The sequence below is a fragment of the Protopterus annectens genome, chromosome 2.part0, assembly GCF_019279795.1.
Source record: "Protopterus annectens isolate FY-2018-M chromosome 2.part0, PAN1.0, whole genome shotgun sequence".
NCBI lineage: Eukaryota > Metazoa > Chordata > Ceratodontiformes > Protopteridae > Protopterus > Protopterus annectens.
Genome location: NC_056728.1, coordinates 484,842,545 through 484,870,044, shown reverse-complemented (window position 1 = coordinate 484,870,044; position 27,500 = coordinate 484,842,545). Strand labels below are relative to the sequence as shown.

At 37.4% G+C, this 27,500-nt stretch overlaps 1 protein-coding gene across 2 annotated transcripts in view; it reads right to left on the bottom strand.

Moving 5' to 3' along the window:
• The window catches only part of NTRK2 (neurotrophic receptor tyrosine kinase 2), a 1,124,811-nt gene that overhangs the window by 695,963 nt on the left and 401,348 nt on the right, over positions 1-27,500 (bottom strand). For both annotated transcript variants that reach the window (XM_044060895.1, XM_044060896.1), the window contains exon 9: positions 9,372-9,404. In XM_044060895.1, coding sequence (XP_043916830.1) covers positions 9,372-9,404 — 33 coding nt within the window. The remainder of the gene's footprint in view (positions 1-9,371; positions 9,405-27,500) is intronic.

Here is a 27,500-nt window from a genome sequence, read left to right as displayed (position 1 = left end):
ATCTAATGACAAATTAATGTTAAAGACCTCTAAATCCTGCAATCATGACGGTGATTCACTTTTCTCCAACTACATAGCAAAAACTTGGAACTCGCTCCCTCCTGCCTTAACCCTAGAACCCTCTCTAACAAAGTTTAAAATTGCAGCAAAACATTATTTCATCAACCACTAGTTATGTACCTGCACTTGCCCAGGTTAATCTCCCTCAGCATACCTTTCTAAGCAGCTCCTTGCTTATATATAATTTTTTTTTTCTTTTTTCTCCTCATTTCTACTGACATCTGTACCCACATAGTATACTACTTCCTTTTCCTTACTTCCTAACTTAATGCACTTTATTCTCTTGTTATCTTTGTATATCTTCTTCTTTCAGCTTTCCCTGGTTAGGGGACGCCACAGCGGAACACCGGTCCGCTAATGATTGGCAGTAGATTTTTACAGTGCCAAGGTGCCAGCCCAATGCCCAACCTTCAACGATGGCACACCCATTCGCACATGTCTTTTGAATGCCACTCAACTGCAGGGAGGACATGCAGACTCTTGCTGTGAGGTGACAATGCTACCGCTGCACCACCGTGGCTAACTTTGTATATATTCTTTATTATTTGAGCTGTTAGTATTACACTTATTAATTGTGTTTGTTTAATATATACTGTATTTCTGGAGCTTTTCTCCCCGGGCCTCCACTGAAAATAGATATGGATCTAGTCGGACTTTCCCGGTTAACAAATCCAAAAAAAATAAAACAAATAAATACATTTTAGGAGTGGTGGCTGATAGAGTGGCAAATTAAATTAAAGTATTGTTTATAGTGTTGGTGACTGACAACTATAACCAGGAGCAAGTATAAACTATTTGATAGTTAGATAAGGAACTTATTCCTTGTTGTTGGTCCTCAATTTTTTTTGAACCCCCAAATTGAATCTGAGGGAGCTGTAACTCTGAGGATTGTACAGGGAGACAGCTGACCTACCTGTGGCTCTAAGAACTCTTATTTTGTAGCCACCCTTCATGCCTTTAATGTCCTCTAGTTCAGGAAAACATATTCACTTTCATGACACAATAGATAAGTTAGTGAATTATAGTTATTAATTTAATATAGTATTATATCTATAAAATATCAGGTCTTAGCCATGATATGGGAATGCTGTTTTAATCAGAGATCTTTGATTGGTGCCAAAGCCACAAATTAAAGTTAAATGCAAAAAAAAAAAAAAAATAGAGTATTATTCTTCCCTTTTGGAAAGTTGACATCCCTGCTAATTACATTATAGACAGAACCCTCTTAATTGTACAGCCAGTAGTACATGATCTGGGTACTCTAGCTGATAGCAATCTGAACTTTGACCACCATGTATCCTTATTTATTTATTTATTTATTTATTTATGTATTTATTTATTTACATTTGTTGACCAGGAGTGTCCAACTGGACATAGGTCCATTTTCAGCGGAGGCCCGGGGAGAAAAGCTCCACAGTTAAAATAAACAGACAGTAGTTACATTGGATTACATAGCGATTAACAATTTAACATAGCAATTACTTACAACATATTTACAGATGAAGAACATAGTACATCAGTAGACAACTAGAATCTTTATCTGTGAAGTGCATAACAGACATTAACAAATGTTACAAAAGAAGTTCCTGCTGTATAATAAGTACTAGGCTTATGAGCATCTGAGCTTGCTATAATCAAGGTAGTTAGTGGAGTGGAAATAAAGGTAGCGGTTGGATGGGGTGGGTGAGAGTGGGAGTTGCAAGGGCATAGCCAGCATGTTTTTAGGTGTGCTTTTAGTAAAGTTTTGAAGTGGGAGCATGATGGTATGGAGGTAATTGTGGATGGAAGGGAGTTCCATAATTTAGGTATGGTGCAAGAGAATAGTGCTTCACCAGCAGAGTTATTTGCTTTAGTGATCTGCAAGTGATTTTTGTTGCTGGATCTTAGTGGTCTGGTGGTGCTTTAGGGTTGGAGTAGATTCTGGAGGGATGGGACATTTAGTGGATGGTTTACTAGTGTTGGTGAGTGAGAGTTGATACCACTGAAGGAGGTGAGGGAGTTCAAGCCTGCCCAGTTCAGCAAGTGAGAGACAGTGGTGACTATGGTAGGATGCCCCTGTGGTGAATTTGGCGATTTTGTTGTAGCAGGTCTCTAGCTTGTTTAGATCGCATTGCCTTAGGTTGGTATATATTGGAGAGGCATAAAGTAGGGTGGAGATAAGGTGAGAATTTGCTATTGAAATTTTTGCTGCTTTGGTGAGAAGTTGCTTATTTCTGTATAATGCTCCTAGTTTTTTTGTGGACGTTTTTTATGGTCATGGATATGTGAATGTCAAATTTTAGTTTATTGTCTATTTCCATTCCTAGCAATTTGGCGTGTTCAGTTGGGTATATAGTGGTGTTGTCTTTTGCTGTGATGTTAAAGTGAGAGTTGTTTTGAGAATGTTTGGTGGGTTGGAAGATGAGTAGTTTAGTTTTGTTTGGGTTGAGTATTAATCGGGCATCGGATAACCATGTTTCAACAGAGGAAAAGGCTTCCTGTGTGACTTTTTGCAGTTTGGGTAGGGACTGGGCTGAGCAGATGATGGTTGAGTCATCTGCGTATTGTATGAGTGTGCCATGTTTGGTGGCAGAGGCTAGATTATTGGTTTAAACAGAGCAGAGTAGGGGTCCAAGGATGGATCCTTGGGGAACCCCTATGGAGACAGGTAGTAGGGGAGATATGTCATTCTGCCATACAAGGGATTGTTGGCGGTCAGACAGGTAACTCTGAAACCAGTTGGTGACTGATTGAGAGTAGTAAGGAAATTCTTCTATGTGACACATCTTATAAGTAAAGGCATCTCATCTTGATGTAAGGATGTTATAATTCCTTTACACTTGACTCTCATCAGACAAATAATTGGGAACAATGCTCCCTTTTGCATATACCTCACCAGACACCTGCAACAACTGGAGAGACCACAGAGGTTTCTCACCAAGAAATTACAGGGTACACAAAACAAGTTTTACATGGAAAGACTGAAAGTCCTGTCACTGTATTGTCTCCTGTTGCTAGGGGATGACCTGTGCCTGGCTTACAGAGCAGTCTCTGTCCTGGCCCTGATGGAAATACTACACATTCATAAACCAAACTGCAGGAGGGTCACTCGCTCCAGGGATCTTAACCTAGCCTCTGACATGAACAGGTCATGCTGGGGAGACAGAGTCAGGCTATATGTCAAGCTTCAGCCAAAAAGGAAAAGTGTAGAATTATCATCTCTGAAGGTGTGGGAGGTATTCACCAGGTATTGGTAAGAAGGATGTCATCAGATGTTTGATGGATGTCTGCCTTTAGATGCCCCCTGTGACCTTACAGCTAGAAATTCTTAAAAAAGGACTCAAAAGACAAAATATTAGTTATTTCCTTCTACACCACCTACCTGAAAACCTTTCAAGAAGACTGATATAATTCTGCCCAAGATCTCTTTAATACAATCCAGTCTCTTCAGTATATGCTTCCAGTTTCTACACCTGATAAAAGAAAGAGATCGCCTCTTACTTAGATAAAGATGTTCTTCCTGTGTCAGATAAAGAAGGGCTTGGACTAAACCTCCCAGTTATCCTCCACTACTACTTGGAAATCTGAATGAAAAGACGCCCTTTACTCAGATTACCCCAATGAGGAGATTTATTTTGGGGACACAATTTCAAATATTTCTAATCAGAGGGTAAAGAAGTGTCAGAATCTTAGACAAGATATTATGAATTATTGGTAATAGCTTTCCCTAAACCAGTCATCATCCCCCATTTTAGGGGCCTAGGACAATACAGTTGCTCCTGTCTCTGTTTCTTCCTGATTCCCAATCCCCTTCCTTAAACCTGAGAGATTTTACAGGGTACCTGACACATAAATTCCTTTGCAGAAACCTTGTTGCTGATTCGTCTATTATTTATTTGTATGGGAAATAGAGCTTGTCAGATGTCCACTATTTATAACCCCACCCCAAATGACAAAGATAGTCATACCATTGAAAGAAATGGAGAGAAGGTGTATACATCCTCCACTGTGGCTTTTATAACTATTAATGTCCAGATTTACATGTCTAAATCTATTTTACATATTTTGGCTAACATGCAGCAAACCTATATTACTTCCTATATCTGACACTGTATCTTTATTATTAGAAATATAAAACTCTCCTTCACAGGTCATTAAGCATTCTATTAATTAAACTAATAATACAATTCAGGCTGTGTCCATGGCTGCTGCTACTGGTTTTACAGTGTGTAGAAATGTATGTAAATGATTAAAGAATTTCCTTGATGATGTTAAATCTCAGTTGCTTAGTACCCCACTTGATAGAGGCCTTTTGTTTGTCAACTCCTCAGCAGAAGTATTAAAGAGACAGGAAAAAAGAAGTAAGCAGATGGAGTAAAGCAACTCTTTTTTTCCTTCTTCCTAGATGTGAAAGGAATTATCCATCTTCCTCTTGTTCTTTTTTTGAAAGCCCTTTAAAGCCTCCTGGTAAAATCCAGCTTGATAACAATATAAGATGAAATGGCAGGGAGATTCAAAAAGGAAAGGAGACACATCTCAGGAACATCCCTTTCAAAAGAAAGCCCAGTGACTGCCTAGGCCTCCCCCCATGCCTCATCCTGACTGTTCTTTTCATACTGGGGTCTAAAAATATTCAAGGATGATAAACTTAAGAGGGCATCTTTTCACTTCAGTCAGGAAACCCTCATCCATGAAAAAAAAATCAGTGCCTCAATTTCTGTCATATTTGCTACCCCAGGTATAATAGAACCAGTGCATTTCTCTCAAACGCAACATTTTTTTAATCCAGAATATTACCGTTTTTATGAAGGAAAGCACATGGAGATATATTTTGGACCTTTCAAAGCTAAACAACTTTCTTTTGGTTCCAGAATTCAAGATGCTCACTTCAAACTTAATTTCCCTTTTTGTTTTCCCAAGGTTTTTCTAGTAACCATGGATACAAGAAATGCATATTTGCAAATCACCATTTACAAAATGTACAGGCATTTCCTAAGATTCTTGGCCTTGGGATTGCAATTTCAATTTACTTATTTTCTTTTTTGTCTTTTCACTGCTTCAAGAGTTTTCACAAAGGCTCCATTCATAGTATTTTGCAGAGTTTAGGAAATCCATATTTTTTCATAGCTAGATGTTTGCCTCATCTCAGCACCATCAGCCCAAGACACCTTAGCTGCTTTTTGGTTCACATAAATCCTTTCAGTAATCTAAGGTTCAAGCAAATCTCAAAAAAGTCTAGTTTAAACAGTACTCACACCTTAGCGCTTCTAGGGTGCCTGTTAAACAGCTCCCTATCAATTGCATATCTCACTCCATAGTATCATCTTATCAAGGTCACTTTCTGAATCCAGCCCATCAGAGTATATTCATTGCACGTTTCTCAAAGTCCTGGGTTTTGTGGTTTCCTTCATCCTATTTGTTCCATTTACCAAGCTATGTTTGAGGAAAACCAATGATATCTCCAATTAGTTTGAATCCAGCACCTTCATTCCTTGCCTTATCAGGTTTCAGTGCTCAATTTTCAACAAGAAGGAACTCCTAGGGTGGATAAGCAACATCTTCTTAAATCCAGGTACCCCAATCGCCACCTCTTCTTGCTCAATCAGTCAAGAAAGATGTTTCAGACTTTGCAAATGGGACAGTGTTCCAAGGTATCAAGGCTCAGTGCATGTAGGAGCCATATTTCAGGATCAAGCAGATACATGATTGCTTTAATATAAGCTATCAAAGCCTTAAGTCAGCTGTGGATCCCTAGACTATTGCTATTGATATTGCTAACAGACAGCACCACAGTGATGTTATATACAAACAAACATGCAGACTAGCCATGACTGCCTTGGAAATGGTAATATAGAACAACCTCACCTCACTTTGCAAGCCATATGCATTCTGCCAGAGCAGAACACAATAGCAAACATTTTGAGCAGACCCAGCGGTCTTCCAGGACATTGCCCATCTGTTATGACTTTCCCAAGTAGATCCTATTGCTGTCTTTCTCAGCAGATACCTAAACCAGTTATGTTCCAGGACATCATGCAAATAGGCCTGAAAATGGATGCATCGTGCTCCCATTGACAAGAATGTTCCCCTATCCCCCCCTGATTACCCAAAGTTTTTCTAAAGATCAAGATGGACTTGCCAAATATGTGTCTGGTAACTCCCTTTTTGGCCAAGACAACATTAGTTCTCCCTTCTCATGTATCTGGTCAAGGGCAATATTCAAATACTTCCTCAATCTTCTTACACAGAACAAAGGATCCTTAACCCAGTCAAGAATTCAAAATCTCCACCTAACAGTTTGATTGATAATTGTGATCCCATTTAGGCACTACTTTTTTCTTTAGGACATACAGCAGGTATTAAAAAAGGTCAGAAAAGCAAACCTATAACTAGAAAAATATTTTTATCAAAATGGAAAGATTTTCTAGCTGGTACAATAAAAGAGAACAAGATCCATCCCAAGTGGGGCTGTACTTTTTTTTCAGTACCTGTGTAAATTGCTCAGTTTTGGCAGTGTCTATATTGAATCAGAGAAAGCTTAAAAAAGCGAACGCTGATTCATCGACCCTATGTAAGTGAAAGCTTACAATCTTGAACACCCGGGACAGCGATTTTTTTTCCCAGGGAAAAAAAAATTGCTGGGCCAGTTTTGGGAGATTGCCATTTCCTCCACTGTGGTGCGATCTCGGAGTTGGTATATTTAAGTAGGGGGTGTGGTGTGATCTCGGAGTTGGTATATTTAAGTAGGGGGTGTGGGGAGCTTATTATATACTGTTTTAAGTTTTTTTTTTTTTTTTTTTTGTGGAACAGTTCCGAGTGTTTGGGATTGTAAGCTTTCGCTTAAATAGGGTCGATGAATCAGAGTTCGCTTTTTTAAGCATTCACTGATTCAATATAGACCCGTTCTGGCATAGTTTAAACTTCTATAAAGGTACATTTTTCTGCCATTTTTGCTTTTCTGCCTTTGCAATCCCCTCTTTCTTCTCTATCTTAAGTCAAAGATTTTTTGAAATGGGTTTTGCATATTAGGCAACCTAGAAAAGAAATGGCAACTTCTTGTGATATTAATTTTGTTTTGGAGAAGATAACCTTCTCCTTTTAAACAAACAGACAGTGATTCTTTAAAAGTTTTATCATGAAAGACTGCTTTGTCTGTTACTCTAACTTTTGCTAGCTGGGTATCTGAATCGCAGGCCCTTATGCCAATGCATACTTTCTTGATTTTCCACAAGGACAGGGTCAGTCTACTAACCCTTCATATATGCCTAAGGCTGTCTCTTAATTTACTGTGAACAAGACCATTCCTCTCCCCTTGTCTTATCATGAACTCAAAAACAGGAAAAAGCATTCTGCATATCTTAGTTGTCTACAGACAGATGTGAGTTTGCCTGGACAATACATAGGATTTTTGAATGTCTAACTCACTATATCCTTTGATGCAAAAAGAAAGTAAATCCATTTTCTAAAGAAAACATTTCTAGATTTCTGTCTCAGGGTATGAAATTTTGTTACACTCATCATGGAAAAAGACAACCTTGGAAAGTCAAGGTTCACTCCTCTAGAACTCTGACTACTTCTGGTACATTTTGGAAAGAGATGGACTCTGTCTTCTGTGCACACTTTTACTATGTATTACAGACTTGAGTCAGTCTCCAGAGCTGGAGCAGGATTTGCAAAAGCCTTCATGCAGGGCCTTTGAGACTTCATCTCCATCCATCCTTTCTTCTTAAGCTATTGCAATCATCCCATATAGCTATGGCTACTGAAACAGTCATCTAAAAAGAACATAGCACAGCTGTGTAAGTTAATGAAACACAACAACAGATATTTCAATAGGTCTCTGTTGCAGTGTTAGCACCATCCTACCTTCCCCCATTTTTTCTTGTTTATTCTTTGACCAGGGTAGGATACCCTACTTTAACTTTGTCCTCCTCACATGACAATATTTATTGCTTTTGACCTAACTGTTATAGAGCTACAGGCTTTATTAGCCTCTCCTTTGGGCATGAAAGCCCTGGATTTTTCATGTCCATATTTTCTTCTTATAACAGCACATACCTTCATGCTAAAGGCAGATATATGAGCCCAAAGCAAGACATCTAACCCTTGGGAGGATATGTACCATTTAGTTATGGCTACTGTATTCGTGATCTATTCAAACATCATTTGTTATTGCAGGTTAACTTACACAACTGTACTTTATATTCCATGGTCTCAGGATTAACAGTAGTTTTCCTGGATTCTTTCTTAGGTTACCTGGGACATATGAGGTGCATGAACTACGAATGCTGAAACATGACAGAGAAGTATGATCCCCATTACACTTTCTTTCATTTATTCTTTGATTATCTGATTAATCCAGTTCAAAACTGCAAAACAGCTTAAGTTTGTGTTGGCACACACTAGCTAGAAGACAAACAAACTAATTCAGGAAAGGATATCTGCCTATATCAAGATGTGCATGCATGCATTCACACATGCAATGCACATAAACACAGACACACAGGCAGACACACACATTCACATATTCATATATTCATATGCACTCAGACACGCACAGGCACTCATACATGTATACACACACCCGCGCGCGTGCGCGCACACACACACACACACACACACACACACACACACACACACACACATACACACACACACGCACACACATATGCACACAAACACACACACACACACGCACACACACACACACACGTCCATAGAAACATGTGTGCCGTTACATGCCTAATATCATGGATTATGTCTTTTTGAATTAGATCATGTTTTTATGATCCCATAATTTGAAGAATTGCTGCAAGAAGTGACTCTTATTTGCCTGTGAATCATAGTAAGTACACCAGGAAAAAACAGACTAAGCTTGCATTCTACCACACACTGCACAACTGCCTAGATTAGCAAATCTTGCCATTCAATTTAATTTTCTTTAGCCTAGGGGTGAAGAAAACAGCCATCCTCCACGGCTGTAGAGGAATTTAGAAATACCATTACAGAAAGGAGAAACCCATTATCTATACATCACATGGCATCTTATTTGCAAACCTTACTTTATGAATGTAGCATCAAAAGCTCTGTTGTTACTGAAACATGCACTCTGTTCTGAAACTCAGATAAAAAGTAAGGTGAGTGACTTGGAAAGGCAAGTACAGTACATGCAGTATCTTCCTCTAGGTCACCAAACGTAATCACAGTACAGTTTGAAGGCTATGCAAAATAAAAAAATAATAACACAGAAAAATGAAACAAGTCTGTTTGCATGATAAAGATACCCATTTTCCACACTATATGAAATTTTCTTTGTCAAGACTGGCACATACCGTATTCTGTAGGTTCTGTAAATGTATCCAGAGCTAAAACAGAAAGCGAAACAGATGTAATGTTAAGAAAAGCAATTACTGCACTTTGACAACATAAAATATTGCATTTTTAACTGTATTTTAAGGAAAAACAATGTCTTACTTTGTACATAAAGACAGACGAGTAAAGCATTACTATGTTCTGTCCTAAAGGCATCTTTAGTTGTTCATTTCACACAATTAACTGTACTGCAATTAGCAAATGATAGCACAAATGCTGAAGTTTACCATGAGCCAGAAATTAATTGAAGAAAGTGATCTTGGGCATTTATGTTCATAGGGAGCAGGATGCCTAAATTCATCTCGTGCCATACTTGTGATACATTGCCAAGGACTAGTGAAATTTGTAATGCTGAACCATCATATTCTCTAGGGGCACACAATCAGATTTCTGATATCTTGAAGAGCACACAGGAGTACCTGGTATGCATTAATATACCTGGTGCACCTATGGTCCTGAGTGACAGATTGTGCTGACCTGCTGACAGTGTTATATAGCAAGGCAGTCAATACTGCACAGTAAACAGTCACTACCTGCTAAGGCATGCTGAAGAGTAGTCAGCTGCTGTATTCATTAATGCCGTATATACTGCACAGTACACAGTCACTACCTGCTAAGGCATGCTGAAGAGTAGTCAGCTGCTGTATTCATTAATGCTGTATATACTACACAGTACACAGTCACTACCTGTATTCATTAATGCCGTATATACTGCACAGTACACAGTCACTACCTGCTAAGGCATACTGAAGAATAGTCAGCTGCTGTATTCATTAATGCTGTATATATACTGCTATGAATGACTGTGCATCATTTATGAATCCCAGTCATTAGGCATTTCAGCACTGCTGGAGTCATTATGGCTGTATATCCAGAAACAGAATAGGAGACAGCTGTGCTTGTGAATGTAGCACCTTCATGCAGTCTGACGCCACTTTCTCATATTGTAATGCTGCCAGGAACAGGAGGGACTGCAGTGGTATTACCCTGAGGAATGGTATACAACTGGAGAGACTCCTTAACATAAGGGGTAGGTGGCTGGCATGCAGCTGAGCATGAGTCTCCATTGTGTTATTGGGTTTATGAATCAGAAAGGGCTTTGTATGCCGTTCTGTACAGTCTTGTGCAACACTGCAGGGCTTTTATAACTCTGGAATAATAATAATAGTAATTAATAATAATATCATATAAAATGAAAACATAACCACAACAGGAGGAAGCAGTCTGTAAATTATATTTTAGTGGCAAATGACTGCATTTGGAAACATATGTAGCAGGCATAATGCAGTGATTTTTCCTCCAATAATGTCCACAATGGTGTCAATACTGAGCCTTTCACATTTACTTCTGAAATTCATTCTCATTCTAATTTTAATTTGTCCTTTCGTTAGTAAGAGTCATAACCCTGCCTCGAGTCGCACATATTGAGACAATAGTAATTCTTCTTTCATGCTGTACTTACAGTTAGGTGAGTAACATAAGAAGGAGTGCTGTTTTTAGCCATGCCATCCTGTCATGCAGTCAAGACCAGATGGAACCCAACTTACACTTGTTTAAACAAACATGTAAGAATTTTGCAATCTGCGTAATACCTTTGTAGTCAGTAATATGAATGTCGAACCCAGCACGGAGGCTCGGCCAGAACAGGAACACAACCTTGCTGTAGTATAACTTTTGTTTCGCGGCTCCCCACCACAAAAGCTCCGATGACAAGAATGTAATGATAAAATTGAAAAACCGAGAGAAAATTAAGAACTAGGATATATGAACATTATTATAAGATCAAAAAGGGTGATACAAAAAATGCGTTAAGTAAACATGTCCTAGATAAAGGCAATGACCACATGTTTAAGTTCTTTATCATAGACCAGGTGGAAAGAAAAAATGATAGTGGAAATTGGAAGGCCAAACTAGGATGTTTAGAAAGTAGGTGGCAAATATGTCTTGATGCAACCACCTACCCTGGCCTTAATGAATATATTAGTATAAAACCATTTCTTATATTAGGGCATTAACAAGTAACATTACATTATACCGTATTCATGGCTAGTAGGCTCAGTAGGTATACTAAATTTTATTTATATTTTTTAATTTGTATAGACAACACATAACTATAACATTTAATAAATGATAATTTATAAACTGCAATAATACAATGGTAATTTTAATGTATTTTTAAAGTATTTAAAGTATTTATTAGTGATATATTACAATTATGACTGACGCATATACATATCATTCAATATTTAATATTTATATTTTTTATTAAAACATATACATATATCAATTATCAAAGTAATATTAAATATTAATTATTATTTATTATATGTGCTCATTTAATGTAGACATATATAGTTTTAGATAGTAGAATCAGAGTTGATTTAGATATTAAAATTGTTCATCATTCAAAATTGTCCATCATATTAAATTATTATATTAGAATTTTGATAGTGATTTCATCAGCACTTATTCATATTGATTGTATATAATTAGTACTACACACTATTGACCCCTTTATAACACAGAATATGTATATAGATTGTTGCACCTAGCACTTTACCTTTAGCTCAGAGTTCATTGATCAATAAAGCATTAGCGTTGAGGAAGCCATTCACAATGAGCTAATACACTCACCAACACTAGTGCATATGTAACATTATTCTATTATTTATCTATTTATTCGATCAGCGTCACATTGTCAACCAAGTTATAATGTACTAGCATATAGTAACAAGAAATTACACAGTAATAATAATAGCTATTCATGGATTTTACTATTACCATCATAAATTATCTGTTTATGTACACACAAAATAAAGTATTCAAAGTTTTTAAACGTATTATTAAACTAAAACAATTTTGGTGCCAAAGGGGCGTATTTAAAAGAGTATCGGAAGTGAAAAAATGGTTCTGAGGAAGTCTGTGAGCTACAGATGAAAGCGCTTAACCCTCTGTTGTAACAGTAATCGTATCTTGTGACATTGAGACATTGAGACTGTATTAAGTATTTGTTATACGTTTTAAGAGTGGAAGTTCACACGGAATAAATTTCAATTTTATCATTACATTCTTGTCATCGGAGCTTTTGTGGTGGGGAGCCGCGAAACAAAAGTTATACTACAGCAAGGTTGTGTTCCTGTTCTGGCCGAGCCTCCGTGCTGGGTTCGACATTCATATTACAGTTGGTTTGCGCTTTTTTATATTTTACCTTTGTAGTCAGGGTAATAGTTTTAGGAATTTACATGTGTTCTCATTACCAAATGTAGTAATTACAGGAACATCAAGCAAATGATTAATCATGACTGAGAATTAAAGACACCACTATTAAGCTACAATTGAGCATAACTGAGGATTTTGCTAGACAATTTTGGTTAAATACTAAATTATGAAGTGCTACGCATTTTATAAAATGTATACTACATGCATCACAAAATCCTCCTAATGTGTTAAACTAATTTACTTCTTCTTCTTTTGGCTTTTCCCAGTTAGGGGTCACCACAGCGGATCACCTCTCTGCTTATGATTGGCAGTGGAGTTTTACAGTGTCGAGTTATTAGCCTGGTGCCTAACCTTCCACAGTAGGTACACACACAAACACACATGCACTCATGCCTAGGGCCAGTTTAGAGTCTCCAATCCACCTACAGCATGTCTTTGGGATGTGGGAGGAAAACGTTACTATGTTACTAAATTCAGATTATAACATACGTGTTCCTGTATAAAGTCTTTAATCAAAGCCTTCCTTCCCTTTATTTATCCTTTCTGAACTATGCTATCACAAAATTCAACCACACCTAACCTTAAAGTATAAGAAACAAACTTACTGATGTGCAAACAAGGGTAGCCTACTACTAGTGGTCACAGGAACATGGCTTAAACAAGACATAAAAGATGAATAAATCTTACTGCAGGGATAGGACACCTTAACACTTGACAGAAACCATAAAAAAAGGTGGTGGGGTGGCCATTATCTACAAGAATACTTTAAACCTCTCTAGGCCTGATATAACCAAACCCACTCTTTAATGCTGAACTAATCATAGTGTGACAAACCGAAAGGCTGCCAGCCCAGCTAGCTGGAATTTTGTAAATAATTATATGTCACTTGAAAATATTAATATGAGTTATATAGAAATGTGACACTGACAGCCCAGCTATCTGGAATTTTGTAAATAATCATATGTCATTTGCAAATATTAATATGATCCATAGGCTTGTCTTACAAATGTAAGAGAACTATATGTTATGTGTGCATTAAACTACTGGTGTAGAAGTGTATGTGTTAAACTGCATGTTATGTACTGAGCTTCAAGAATGTAACCACAGTGTACCCTGCTGGAAAAGAGCAGAAATGTGTATAAACTATATATCTGTGCAGATGTGTGTTTTAATGGTAGAAAGTTGGAACATACAGAGTTAACTTGCAAAGTCTGAGAAAATAAGTGAAGAGTTTTATGATGGTGTTTATCTCAGCTAGGAGACAGAATGTCTGCAGTTATAAATTCTTTCTATTTTCTGGAAACATAAATAATTACAGGTTTCAAAGGTAAAAGTGTTTTAACTGTTTTACGACTTCCAGTTCCAGGCAAACTTCTGAGAGATAAGTATTTTTGACACAGAGGTGCTAAATTTTGCATTTCTGTTAGCCTGGGAACTGAATGCAGAGGTGATAAAGAATGATGGAATGAAATAACCCAGCAGAAATGTTTGATAGTAATTTAAGAACTATCTCAGACAGTGAGTCTTGGCATTTTGTATTTGTCTTTGATCTGACAAAATCCTCTCATCACCACTTGTCTTGCTCTGTAAGTAAGTTATTTAGGTACAGTGATTTCTCTTAGAGATAGATAGGAATATAGTCAAATTTCATTTAGATGTTTTCTGTATTCATTTGAGACTGTCCTGGAATGTTGTTTTAAAATATTTTCTGTGATTCTGAACTTTGTTGTCACTGTGTTGAGTTATTGAGTATGGTCTTGTGCTTTTATTATTTATTATTAAATATATTTAAACCTTTTGACAAAAATAAATAAACAGGTTGACCATGGCTGGTAAATCCAAATATACATTCACTTTCAGCAGAAAATCCAAATATACGTTCGCTTTCAGCAAAATGTTCTTTAATAAAAAACAAGAGTAAGCGCTTTCACGATCTAAAACAGCTGATCACTTCTTCAGACTCATTAAAAACAGTTAAAGCATTGGTTTTTAAACCAAATACATCCAATCAAATAATACTTTTCTATGACATCATCTGATTGATTAATTCAAGTGCAACAAATATACAACAAACTACCTTAAATCCTGTTAAAAACAGTTTGAGTATCCTATAATGCACATAACATATATAAAAAAATCAACACATAAAACCATAAAACAATATCTAACTATTTAATGTTTTAATGGTCTAGATTTTAAAAAAGGTTTCAGAGAGACAGCATTATTCATTCCTGGGGGCTTGTCTGCTTGAAGTAATATAATCCATTTCTGTTCTACTTCTTCTACCCTGTTCTTTATGTCGCCCCCCCTCTATTATTATTACTTATTATTTCTATAACCATGAAGTTGAAAATATGTCTTGTATTCTCTTCTTCTACATGTTTTGCCAAAGCATTTGTGTCTCTTTTGTTCTTTATATCTCTGAGATGTTCAAGAATACGTTCTTTCAAGCATCTATTGGTCTTACCTATATAAAAAGCGTGACATATAGTGCAAAAACCAAAATAGGCTAAATTCTGTGTTCTACAATCAGCGTAGAAATTGACATCAATAGTGTATTCTAAAGTGGGATGTTTATATGTAGGTTTATTATATAGGTACTTGCATGCCATACAATTCCTACAGGGAAAAGTCCCTATCCTTTGTGATTGCTTTAGTTGTTTATTAGATGTTGATTTATAGCAAAGTTGCCTTTTTAAAGATTTTTTTATTTTTAAAACAGAAACTAGGTCTGTCTTCTAATACATTCTGTAACTCAGAATCTGAAAGTAATATATTTCAATTTTTTTCAATGATATTACAAAACCTTCTAATGTCACTAGAGTAAGTTATGGGAAATCTGACTTTCATATTAGTCGTATCTTGTATATTTCTGTCTTCTTCTATTGTGTCTGAGAAGAAAGGTTTACATCTGCCACCTCTATTATCTACTGTAAATTGAATACTGTTATCTATATATTTTTTATTATAGCCTCGGGCTATGAATTCCTCCTCTAATATTTTTACTCTATCATTAAGGCCTTCACTCGTATTATACAACCGATTTACTCTCATAAACTGTCCTTTTACAACATTGCTATGTACAAATGTAGGGTGCATGCTCGATTTATGTAAGATATTGTTTCTCCATGTGGGTTTCCTGTACACCCTTGTGGTTATTTCATTTAAGTCTGTCTTTCTTACCAAGACATCTAAAACTCTATAGAATCCTTAGAATATTGACTTGTAAATCTAAGAAACTCAATAGTATTATGTAAGTATTCTATCATTCCTTGCAATTCCTCGGTTGTACCTCCCCACAATAAAAAGACATCATCTACAAAACGTATGTACCATATAATTTTTTCTGCATACATATTATTATTTAACACATGTTCATTTTCCCAGGCCGCCAATGCCAAATTGGCATAGCTGTTGGCACATGCTAAAAATCTTCCATCTATGTTTCATAATTTGAATAGGTCAGAAACCGAAGCATTAACACAATTAAGAGAATCTCACAGTATTGAGATAAGGCCCGCTGACAAGGGGGCAGTATTGTTGTAATGGATAAAGTATTTTATTATGAAAAAATGATGGAACTTTTAAATGACACGGAAACCTATGTTCAAATCAATGAGAGACAAATAAAAGGTATAATAGATAGAGTATCTGTTTATATATTTGATTTATTGGTTACTAAACAAATATCAGAGGAGCTGTTTGATTACTTTCAGATAGAATATCCGACCATTCCTGTTATTTATGGCCTACCCAAAGTTCACAAACATATTAGTCAGCCCCCCAAGAGACCCATAGTCTCCAGTAAAGGATGGGCAACGGAAGCCATTTCCATTTATGTTGAAAAAAAATTACAAATAGTCCTTAGTCTATGTGATACCATACTAAGGGGCACTAAAGCATTCTTGAGATTGCTATATAATAAATCAAGAAATCTAGATAGAGATTACATGTTTGCAACTATGGATGTTACCTCATTATTTACAGTAATACCTAACAAATGGGGTATTGAAAGAATATGTGATATTTTGAATTTGAAGCAGGTCTTTCAGAATGCAAAAACCAATTTGATATGTGAATTACTTGACATTGTATTAGAAAACAATGTTTTTATGTTCAATGGAAAATTTTATTTACAGAAAATTGGCGTAGCGATGGGGATGGCGTGTGCCAACAGCTATGCCAATTTGGCATTGGCGGCCTGGGAAAATGAACATGTGTTAAATAATAATATGTATGCAGAAAAAGGAATGATAGAATACTTACATAATACTATTGAATTTCTTAGATTTACAAGTCAATATTCTAAGGATTCTATAGAGTTTTGGATGTCTTGGTAAGAAAGATAGACTTAAATGAAATAACCACAGGGATGTACAGGAAACCCACATGGAGAAACAATATTTTACATAAATCGAGCATGCACCCTACATTTGTACATAGGAATGTTGTAAAAGGACAGTTTATGAGAGTAAGTCGGTTGTATAATACGAATGAAGGCCTTAATGATAGAGTAAAAATACTAGAGGAGGAATTCATAGCCAAGGGCTATAATAAAAAAGATATAGATAACAGTATTCAATTTACAGTAGATAATAGAGATGGCAGATGTAAACCTTTCTTCTCAGACACAATAGAAGAAGACAGAAATATACAAGATACGACTAATATGAAAGTCAGATTTCCCATAACTTACTCTAGTGACATTAGAAGGTTTTGTAATATCATTGAAAAAAATTGGAATATATTACTTTTAGATTCTGAGTTACAGAATGTATTAGAAGACAGACCTAGTTTCTGTTTTAAAAATAAAAAAATCTTTAAAATGGCAACTTTGCTATAAATCAACATCTAATAAACAACTAAAGCAATCACAAAGGTTAGGGACTTTTCCCTGTAGGAATTGTATGGCATGCAAGTACCTATATAATAAACCTACATATAAACATCCCACTTTAGAATACACTATCAATGTCAATTTCTATGCTGATTGTAGAACACAGAATTCAGTCTATGTTGTTTTTTGCACTATATGTCATGCTTTTTATATAGGTAAGACCAATAGATGCTTGAAAGAACGTATTATTGAACATCTCAGAGATATAACGAACAAAAGAGACACAAATGCTTTGGCAAAACATGTAGAAGAACAGAATACAAGACATATTTTCAACTTCATGGTTATAGAAATAATAAATAATAATAATAGAGGGGGGGACATAAAGAACAGGGTAGAAGAAGTAGAACAGAAATGGATTATATTACTTCAAGCAGACAAGCCCCCAGGATTGAATAATGCTGTCTCTCTGAAAACTTTTTTAAAATCTAGACCATTAAAACATTAAATAGTTAGATATTTTTTTATGGTTTTATGTGTTGATTTTTTTATATATGTTATGTGTATTATAGGATACTCAAACTGTTTATAACAGGATTTAAGGTAGTTAGTTGTATATTTGTTGCACTTGAATTAATCAGTCAGATGATGTCATAGAAAAGTATTATTTGAATGCATGTATTTGGTTTAAAAACCAATGCTTTAACTGTTTTTAATGAGTCTGAAGAAGCGATCAGCTGTTTTAGATTGTGAAAGTGCTTACTCTTGTTTTTTATTAAAGAACATTTTGCTGAAAGTGAACGTATATTTGGATTTTCTGCTGAAAGTGAATGCATATTTGGATTTACCAGCCGTGGTCAACCTGTTTATTTATTTTTGTCATTTTCGCTTTGAGGTGTAAACCGGGCATTAATCCAGTCTTCTGAACTTTTTCTCTGTCATATTTAAACCTTTTAATTGTGGCTGGTTTGTTTAGATATATTTAAGCTCTTAGAGTACTTGCATATGTATTTGGTGATACTGTACAGGTCCCTCTTAAATGGCCTTGTTGTTGGTCACACTTACCATTTGGATAATAGCAACATTACACAGTAGAATCAGTCACCCTTTTGTAGGGGCCTTATAGTAGCTGATAAGTAAGGGTGATTAGTGGCAGTGATTTCTACCTTATAGTCTGGGTAGAAGGGGGCATAGTTAGTGAACCTGTGCCAGCCTTCCCCAGGAGTGCCTGTGTGTTTGTATAAAAATCAAATCTCAAAGTGTGTATGTGTGTGTCAGCTGCTTGTGCAGGGACTTGAAGCATGGGTTGGGCAGAGAGGGTGCTGGGCATTTTGTCTTGACTACTTGGCTGAGATCTTAACCCTATATCTGTGCCAGTGGGGAGTCTTATTGGGGATCTGGAGAAAGAGGGAGAAACCAGCCCCAGACTGACTGTGATCTCTGTATGTTCTTAAGGGAAATTATACTTTACTGTGTGTGTACTTGTCATCCTCCCAATGTGCACGCCCCCTCACTGGTGTTAGTGGTGAGGATTGAGGCTCCTTGATTACTGGGCCAGTGCAGGGGTGTCACACATGACATCCTTGCAAACTATGCTCACAAAAGCCTTTGCATTATAGGAGTTTACCTCACCCAGGAAATAACATAGTTATTGCTGAAGAACTTCTCCCTTGGGCATCAATCAACATCTCACTTGAGACAATCATTTCAGGAAATCTGAATATTAATTGGCAAACTATTACCAGGAACAGCTGTTCTAATGTCATTAAGCTGTATGGTTTCATCCAGCTTATTTCAACTCCCACAAGGCGCAACAAAAACTGTGGTACAGCTTTTACCTTGTATTGGATTCTCTCTAATACCCCAAATAAAATCCTCTCAACAGGTACCTTACTTGATACCTTAAGTGATCACTCACCCATCCTTATAATAAGGCATCAAAAACATAATTGGTACTACCTTGCTCATAACTTCATCTCCTTTAGTAAGAAACAATTCTTCGCAGCATTAAATTAGTCAAATAGGCAGGCTCTTCAAACCCTTCCACTCTATGAAGCTGTAGCTCTGTTCAACTCAGGTTTCCTTAACTTACAAAACAAACTAGTCCCAATAAGAGTAAAAATAATTAAATTGATTCCAGCACCCTGGCTTTCAAAAAGTACTAAAAAGTACTAAATTGCTGGTTTGCTATCAAAATTTTGAACCGAACTCCGTCGACTGCACTTTGTTCGAACACAGAAATTCGAAAATGGCAATATCAAACATCAAAAACCAAACTAGGAACGGGTTTTAACATGGGTCAAGATAGGGGCTTGATGTTTGACATTGCCGTGTTCGAATTTCCGTGTACGAACAAAGTGCAGTCGATGGAGTTCGGTTCAAAATTTTGATAGTAAACCAAATTGCTTATGAAACAGAGAGATGTAGTCTGGAAAAAAAATGAAAGCAGGTTAAAACCATAACTGCCCATAAGTTCTATAAACATCTCGGAAACTCCACTGAAAAGGAAATCAAAACTGATAAAAAAGTACCACATTAATATACAGGCAGCAAATTATAACAACCACAAAGCTTTATGGATTGCAATCAGCAGAAGCCAGTACTCCAACATAACCTGCAGATTACTTCTATACCTCTGTTTACTGTGTTCTTTATCTTATACTTTTTCCTGGTTCTTTTTTCCCCAGAAAAAAAATAAGTTTCATTACTCATTACATGATGCTGCTATTAATTAATGATACTGTGTTGAAGTTTTGTATATTTTTTATTACTTATACCTCTCTGTTTACTATGATCTTTACACAATATTGGAATTTTTGTGAAGATTTTCTCTCCATGTCTAAGCTGAAAAGGGGTAGCTTTCTGCTTAATCGGACTATAATGGTAAGCAAATGCAATAAATAAATAAACAAACAAACCCTTGTGAGCATAGAGTCATAAAAATGTGTGTCATGCCAATCACAAAATTAATAAGTTGTGTGCCTCAGAACTAGATGATAAAAATCACAGAGCAGATGTTAGATTGTAGATGGATAGTTGAAAAGTCTTTAGATATGGTTGTTCATTGAATCTTTCTACAGAAACTGTAGTGAGGAAAAGATAACCAAAGAAGACTCAGTGGACTGATGTGCAAGGTATTTCACAGGTCAAAGGGAATATGGTCAGGGGCATTCCTTGGGAGTCTGAGTCGGATACCTGTTATTTAGGCATCCTTTTTGCTGCAGCTTAATTTTGAAATGGGAACAAGAGAAGCTTCAATGAAAACAGTGAAATTGAAGAGAAAGTGATTTTAGAGACATCTTAAAAAAAAGCTTCTGAGCTATCCTTGAGGATTACATATACTAACCAAGATAATAATTTAAAATTCATGAAATTGTTACCATGTAGACATAAGTAGGACTTTATAGTAAGATGTTAAAATTGCTCAGTGTAGCTTAAGTCATATAAATCAAGTTGTAGTGAAAGACTTTGTGAACAAATAAACACTGCAACTGTGAACTTCTTGATAAGGTAAACCAACACACTGACAGTTGTATTCTGTACTGGAAAACAAATCTATACAAGTGCAATGTAATCTTGGAGTCTGTGTCACTAGCAGAAATGAGGAATGTGACTGTCCTGAGAATCAAAGCAAAATCACAGGAGAGAAGACTGGACATTTAGCTCAGTATTTTGCAGGGAGGAAGAAGAACTGGTATTCAAATGTATAACTGCAGCTTGAAGGAGTTATTATAAACATACGTAGTGGAGCCCAAATGCAATAATTATTGCTTGCCATGGTTACTTCTCTAAAGAGATACCCACATTTCCAGCACAGAAACTGAAAAATGAAAGGTCTGATGGATAATGGTGACTTCTGTTTAAAAGGGTTATCAAAGGAAACATTATGCAATTTTGTTCTTACTCAGAAAATTCATGACCTTCAATAAACGGCCTGACTTGCATTTTATTTCTGCATACTTTTATCATCAGAGACATAAATAAAACTTTCCACATGGCCCTTTTTTCCCTTATATCTTACTTGACATTAGCAACTCATATCACGTCAAGGAATCTTTGTGTTCCAAAGCAGGGAAGCCATTAGCAGCCCTGTTCTTGGTTCTTGTGTTCTAATTCTCCTCAAAATATAGTGGTCAGCAGGTGAGTTAGCCTGCAAAAGCAGGTGCCTGAATGTTAATGAGCATTCCTTGCCTATAATACCCTCGAATGGTTTGCATTCATTTGCATACCACACTCCTATTATACCTGTATCCTACGCAGTTACCCAAGCTGTCCATCTTGTGCTGCTCAAGACAACAGCACTCACCCATGAAGATGGACAAGTCACCATCAATCATCCATGCCCATCCTTCTTCAGCAGGCTCCTCAAATCAGGCCAGGTGGTCTGCAGTCAGGTGTCCTTGCACTACAACATGGAACCAAAACACAGTCTAATAAAAACTCAGTTAACACTAATTACCACATCGATGGGAGCCCACTGAACACTGAAGGTGTTATAAGAGATCTGGAGATGCAGGTTGACAGCATCCTCTCATTCAACCACCACATTGCGGTGTGCTGTGGTCAGAAAGTCCTTCTATGTGGCACATCTAATTCCCAATTGTTTTGCATCCAGAAAGAAAGAGGTCATCATCTCTCTCTACTCTTCCCTCATTAGACCAATCATCAAGTATAATGCCCCATTTAGCATATACCTCACTAGACACCTGCAACAGCTGGACAGGCCACAGAAGTACCTCATGAAGAGGAACCTAGGCATTAAATACATGTCCTACGTGGACAGACTCAAAAGAATCCAGCTATTTTCTGTCTCATATCGCCTATTTAGAGGCAATCTTTGCTTGACTTACAAAACCCATGTCTGACCCAGCTCTGTTAGAAATGCTACATCTAAAGAAATCCCAATCCCTCTGCACCACACGCTCCAGAGACCTCAATCTCATTACCACAATCACCAGAACATGCTGGAGGAACAGGTTTATCACCCAGAGACTGCCCATGCTCTGGAATAGTCTTCCCATACATGTCAAGCAGAGCACCTCGCTGTCCCTCTTCAAGTGAAATCTTGATAAGTGGATGGGTAATAGAAAGTTTACCCTGGGGATCACACCAGTGGATCTACTTGATAGAGGCACTGGGAACTGACATCAGGCAGCACGATGCCAGGGCACTTCTATGGGTTAGGACTGTATAGGCCCCAGGACCATTAGCCTAGTACACACCTATGAACCTATGAACCTAATATATTTTGACTGTTTCAGTCAATGACACAATTAGTTTGGAGATCAATCTGCAAATGTACGTCATATGCATTTCAGAGGCTTTAATGAATATGCTCTTCAAATCAAACATTATTCTGAGTCAAGCGGTTAAGAGTATAATGCAAAGTAAACCATCAGCATAGACTGCATTAAGAGGGGGCTTGGATTATGCCTCAGTTAGGAAGGAACATAAGTAAGTGTTAAGACTAAATGTGCTAACTAATTTGTTCATGCTGGGGATGAGGCAAACAAACTTAAGTAGTGGGAGCTTTACAAGAGAAAGGATATAAACACATCTTTAAATGTGTTAAGAATTGAAAAATTAACACTGCAAGCATAATGCTGTTAATCACTGTGGTGTTATTGTTATTTATTACTGAGCAGTGATTGATAAGCCACTGCCTTCTGCTCATTCCACAGTGATGCTGATGTGTGCAGGTAATACCCCAAAAGGGGAAACACAAGTGTATTCCTTTGTCCCTCAGCTAAAATATATAATTAACTCTCTGAAATCAGGCACCATATATCATACATGATATTGGGTTTCTTCAATTTAAAATGGCTGCATTTATTAAATAGTATTTGTGCTAATATAGTTTATATTTACCATATAAGAGGGTCCCTTCTGTGGCTGGGCCTCTGAGATATCAAATGTCATGTATTAATAACAAGCAATCAATGGACAAGTACAAATATGCCTTTTTAGGAAGGTTAACAGGATTTATATTCATCTGTTTGCAGTTCTCAAGATGGACCTGCTGTAAGGAAGGCCTGGGTGTGGTACCTGGGTATTGATAAAGCAGTACTAAGCATTGAAAAGTAGCATATTCTGGGATCTTTACAATACTTTCATTAAAGCCCCCCCCGTACCTCCTTAGTCATGTGTATGTATGTATCTACAGGTTCAAAGGTGCATGCTAGGCTGACCACCACCAGGGCCTCTATAAGCCTAGCAATGCAAATCAAATGAATCCCATGAGATGTGACTTAGAGGAAATTTTAAGGGGTGTATGTTAGTTAGGGCATAACGTAATAGCTATTTCAGTCCATCAGAGACATAGGTGTCAGGCCAGGGGTCATTTTCCAATTTCCCATCAAATGTTCAAGGTTGCAGTTAAATAGGGTTAGGGAAGGACTCTGCTACACATGGATGGGAAGCCTATTACATAGAATGGGAATTCTCTAAGATACATACCTGCCCCTTCAACATGTCCTGTTTAAGTTGCAAGCAAAGTTTAAATCCTTAGATCATGAAGTTTTGGTGTTGTTCATTTTGCCGATATGCAGACCGTCCATCAGAGTGGGATCCAAAAATTCCTTGTATGCCAAACATAAATGACCTCTCAGTAGTCTAGAAGAAACAAGAGAATAGGGATGGGGCTTTGAGATTATCTACACAGGACATTGTGTTAACACCTTGTATTCTTTTTATGAGGAACCTCTGTAGATGTTCTAGTTGTTACATGTGTCTGGTCAGGTAAATGCAGAAGGAGGCATTAAACTTAATGACGGGTCTGATGAAGGTGAGTACAGTGGCACAATGACTTCCTTGGACACTGATGCCAGACCATACACTTACTTATAAACTGAGTTACATAGAATAGCTTCCTCACAACCTTAGACACATGTCGATCTGAAGCCAAATTACTGCCTACATGAGTCCCCAAATCCCTGACTACTGTGTCTACTTTTACAGGTATTTTATCAATAGGTTTCCCTGGGTGGCCAACTTCCCAAAAGTACTATTATGCATTTCTTGGCAATGAGTTTTAATCCATGGCATTGTCTACAGTAATTTATCTGTATTAGACCTTTCTGCAAGATGTTGGCATCTTGGGGAAGGGGGGACTATAATTGCTCCTAACTTGCAATAATCTGCAAAACTGATAAGCTAGAGGCTCTTGACATTGGCCCTGACTTCTAAAAAAAGATGATAAATAGGTCTGGACACAGCACAGAGCCCTGGAGGACTCCACTGGTGACTGGCCTCTTTATGGAGGTGGTCTCTCCAACTGGAACTTCCTGGAACTTCCTGGATCCTGTTTGTGAGCCCACTGGCTATCCATATGCATGTTACATAGGGGTTTATGCCTAATTCTGTGAGTACTATATCAAATGCCTTAACTAAGTCAAGGTAGGCAGTATGCACCATTGTGCCCTCATCCATTGCTTTGGTGACCTTCTCAAAGAAGTCCACCAGGCTCACTAGACATGATTTGCCTTTGATGAAGCCAGTGTCTGAAGGTTTCCTATGTCATTGTTAATTATTTCTGTGATAATTCCTTCTATGGCTTTGCATATAAGATGAGTCAGACTAATGGGTGCATAGTTCCCAGGTTTGATTGATGTTTCACTCTTGTGCAGAGGGATGACCGCTACAGTCTTCCATTTGTATGCTATTAAGTCTGTGCAGAAGCTGTGGTTAAATAGTGACACCACCCCATGTTTGGTTATATTTCAGGTTATTTAAGAGACACCCTGGGATATTATCAGGTCCCATTGAAGCTTCTTGGCCTTAAAGACTTCATCTAAGACCTGCTGTCTACTGATAGTTGGAGGGATTATATTAGAAGGTATTTCCTGGGGGGGCAGCTCGGGTCAAGTCAGGGTTAAAGCTGAAGATGAATTTGTCAGCCAGAAGATATAACCTCTCCGTAATGCAGTAAATGTCACACAGAAAATAAACACGTAGCGTTTTAAAAAATCACAAACACTTCTCATGCGTTTGAAGATATGCTATATCCATGATGGACCCATTTACCACCATTTTGGCACACTACTGTGTGCTGCCTTTGAGGTTTTGGACATAATTAAAGAAGGCTATCTGAGTATCTTTGGCCTGGGATGCTATCTTTACCTCAAAATGTGCCTTGTTGGAATTAATTAGTCCTATTTGTTGTCTATTCAGTTTGATGAGACAGTTTTTATATTTTTTGATGTTACACTTTCTAATTTCAGCTATGACTTTTTTATTTTGCTGTACAACCTGTTTAATTTTGGATTACAATAGGGTGGTTTATTTTTGGAGTTAGTTTTGGGCTTATTTCTTGTAGGCGCAGCAATCTCTGTACAGTCATTGACATGGCTGGAAACATCTTCTCTGACTAATTCTGTATAGGCTGCTGTGTTATCTGGGCTTGGAGGGGCTTGAAATTTGGACAGCTTATCACTTAATAAAAGGTGGTTTGCCTTGCAGTAGCTTCTAACTGTTACAGGGTCTTGTAGGGTTACAGAACTGATTTTACTTTCGAAGGATACCGATTTGTTGCCTGACCTTACCAGAGGGGTGCACTGTTCTCCTATATTTATGAGTTCCAGGTAGAATATATTTGCACCTCTAGTAGGTGTATGCACTAACTGGTCCAGGGTGTTTGTGTTTACAAAAGTCTAAGAATCTCTGCACTTACAAATTTGGGGTTATGTGGCATTCCCATTTTATAGAAGGATACTCCTCTCTCCCCCTCAACCTTCTCTCAGAAAATATCAATTATAACTCTCCCCACTATCACTAGGGAACAAGTTCTTAATGCTCTCTCTAACACCAAGAACACTGCATCAGTGGTCCCTGACAATATCCCAGGATGCCTTTTAAATAACTTGAAACATGATCTATGAGGGTCTCTGGAATTACTATCTAACTGTAGCCTCCAAACAGGCTTCATGCCTCATAGATGGAGAAAGGCAACAGTCATCCCTCTGCACAAGATGGGCCATCTACAGACTCTAGAAGCTAGAGACCCATAACTCTCACTAGTCTTATATGTAAAGCTATGAAAATAATTATCATGGGGATGATCAACAGAGATCTACCTCCAGACACTGGACTGAACCCAGTTTGGCTTTGTTAAGGGCAGAGCATGCCTACTCAACCTGGTGGACTTCTTTGAGAAGGTCACCAAAGCAATGGATGAGGACAAAATCATTCACACTGCCTACCTTGTGCTGGCCAAGGCATTTGACACAATACTCCACATGGGCATTATTGGCAAACTCAAGAGGTTAGGTACAAACCTGTATGCCACCCAGTGGATAGCCAACTGGCTCACAGACCGGACCCAGGAAGTTAGAATTAGGGAGTCTACCTCTACAAAGAGGCCAGTCACATGTGGAGTTCTTCAGGGATCAGTCCTTAGACCACTCCTTTTTGGCATTTACTTTTCAGAAGTCAAAGCCAATGTCAGTGGTCTCTGGCTGACTAACTTTGCAGATGATTGTAAATTAGTAGTTGTCACTGAATCTCACACTGACACAAATGTTCTGCAGGAGAGGCTGACACAGACAAATAACTGGTATCAGAGCCATGGACTAAAACTAAATGCTAAGAAATGCATAATAGTATCCTTTGGGAAGTCATCCATCCCTGGAAATAATCATATTGACAACACACTCCTTAGAGTTGACCCAGTAGTCAGGGACTTAGAGACACACACATAGTTAGTAATCTAGCGTTTGATTATCACGTGTCTACAGTGGTGAGGAAATCATTCTATACTGCACAACTTATAAACAAAAGTATGGCATCTAAGTCCAAGGAAGTCATTGGTCCACTGTATTTGGCATTCATCAGACCTATCATTGAGTACAAAGTGCCTTTTTGGTATGTACCTAACCAGGCATATCCAACAATTGGAATGTCCACAGAGGTTCCTCACTAAAAGAATACAGGGAATAAGTAATATGTCATATACAGACCACCTCAAGGCCCTATCCCTGCATTCTATCTCCTGCAGGTTTTTGAGGGAAGATCTATGCCTGGCATACAGGGCATTGTC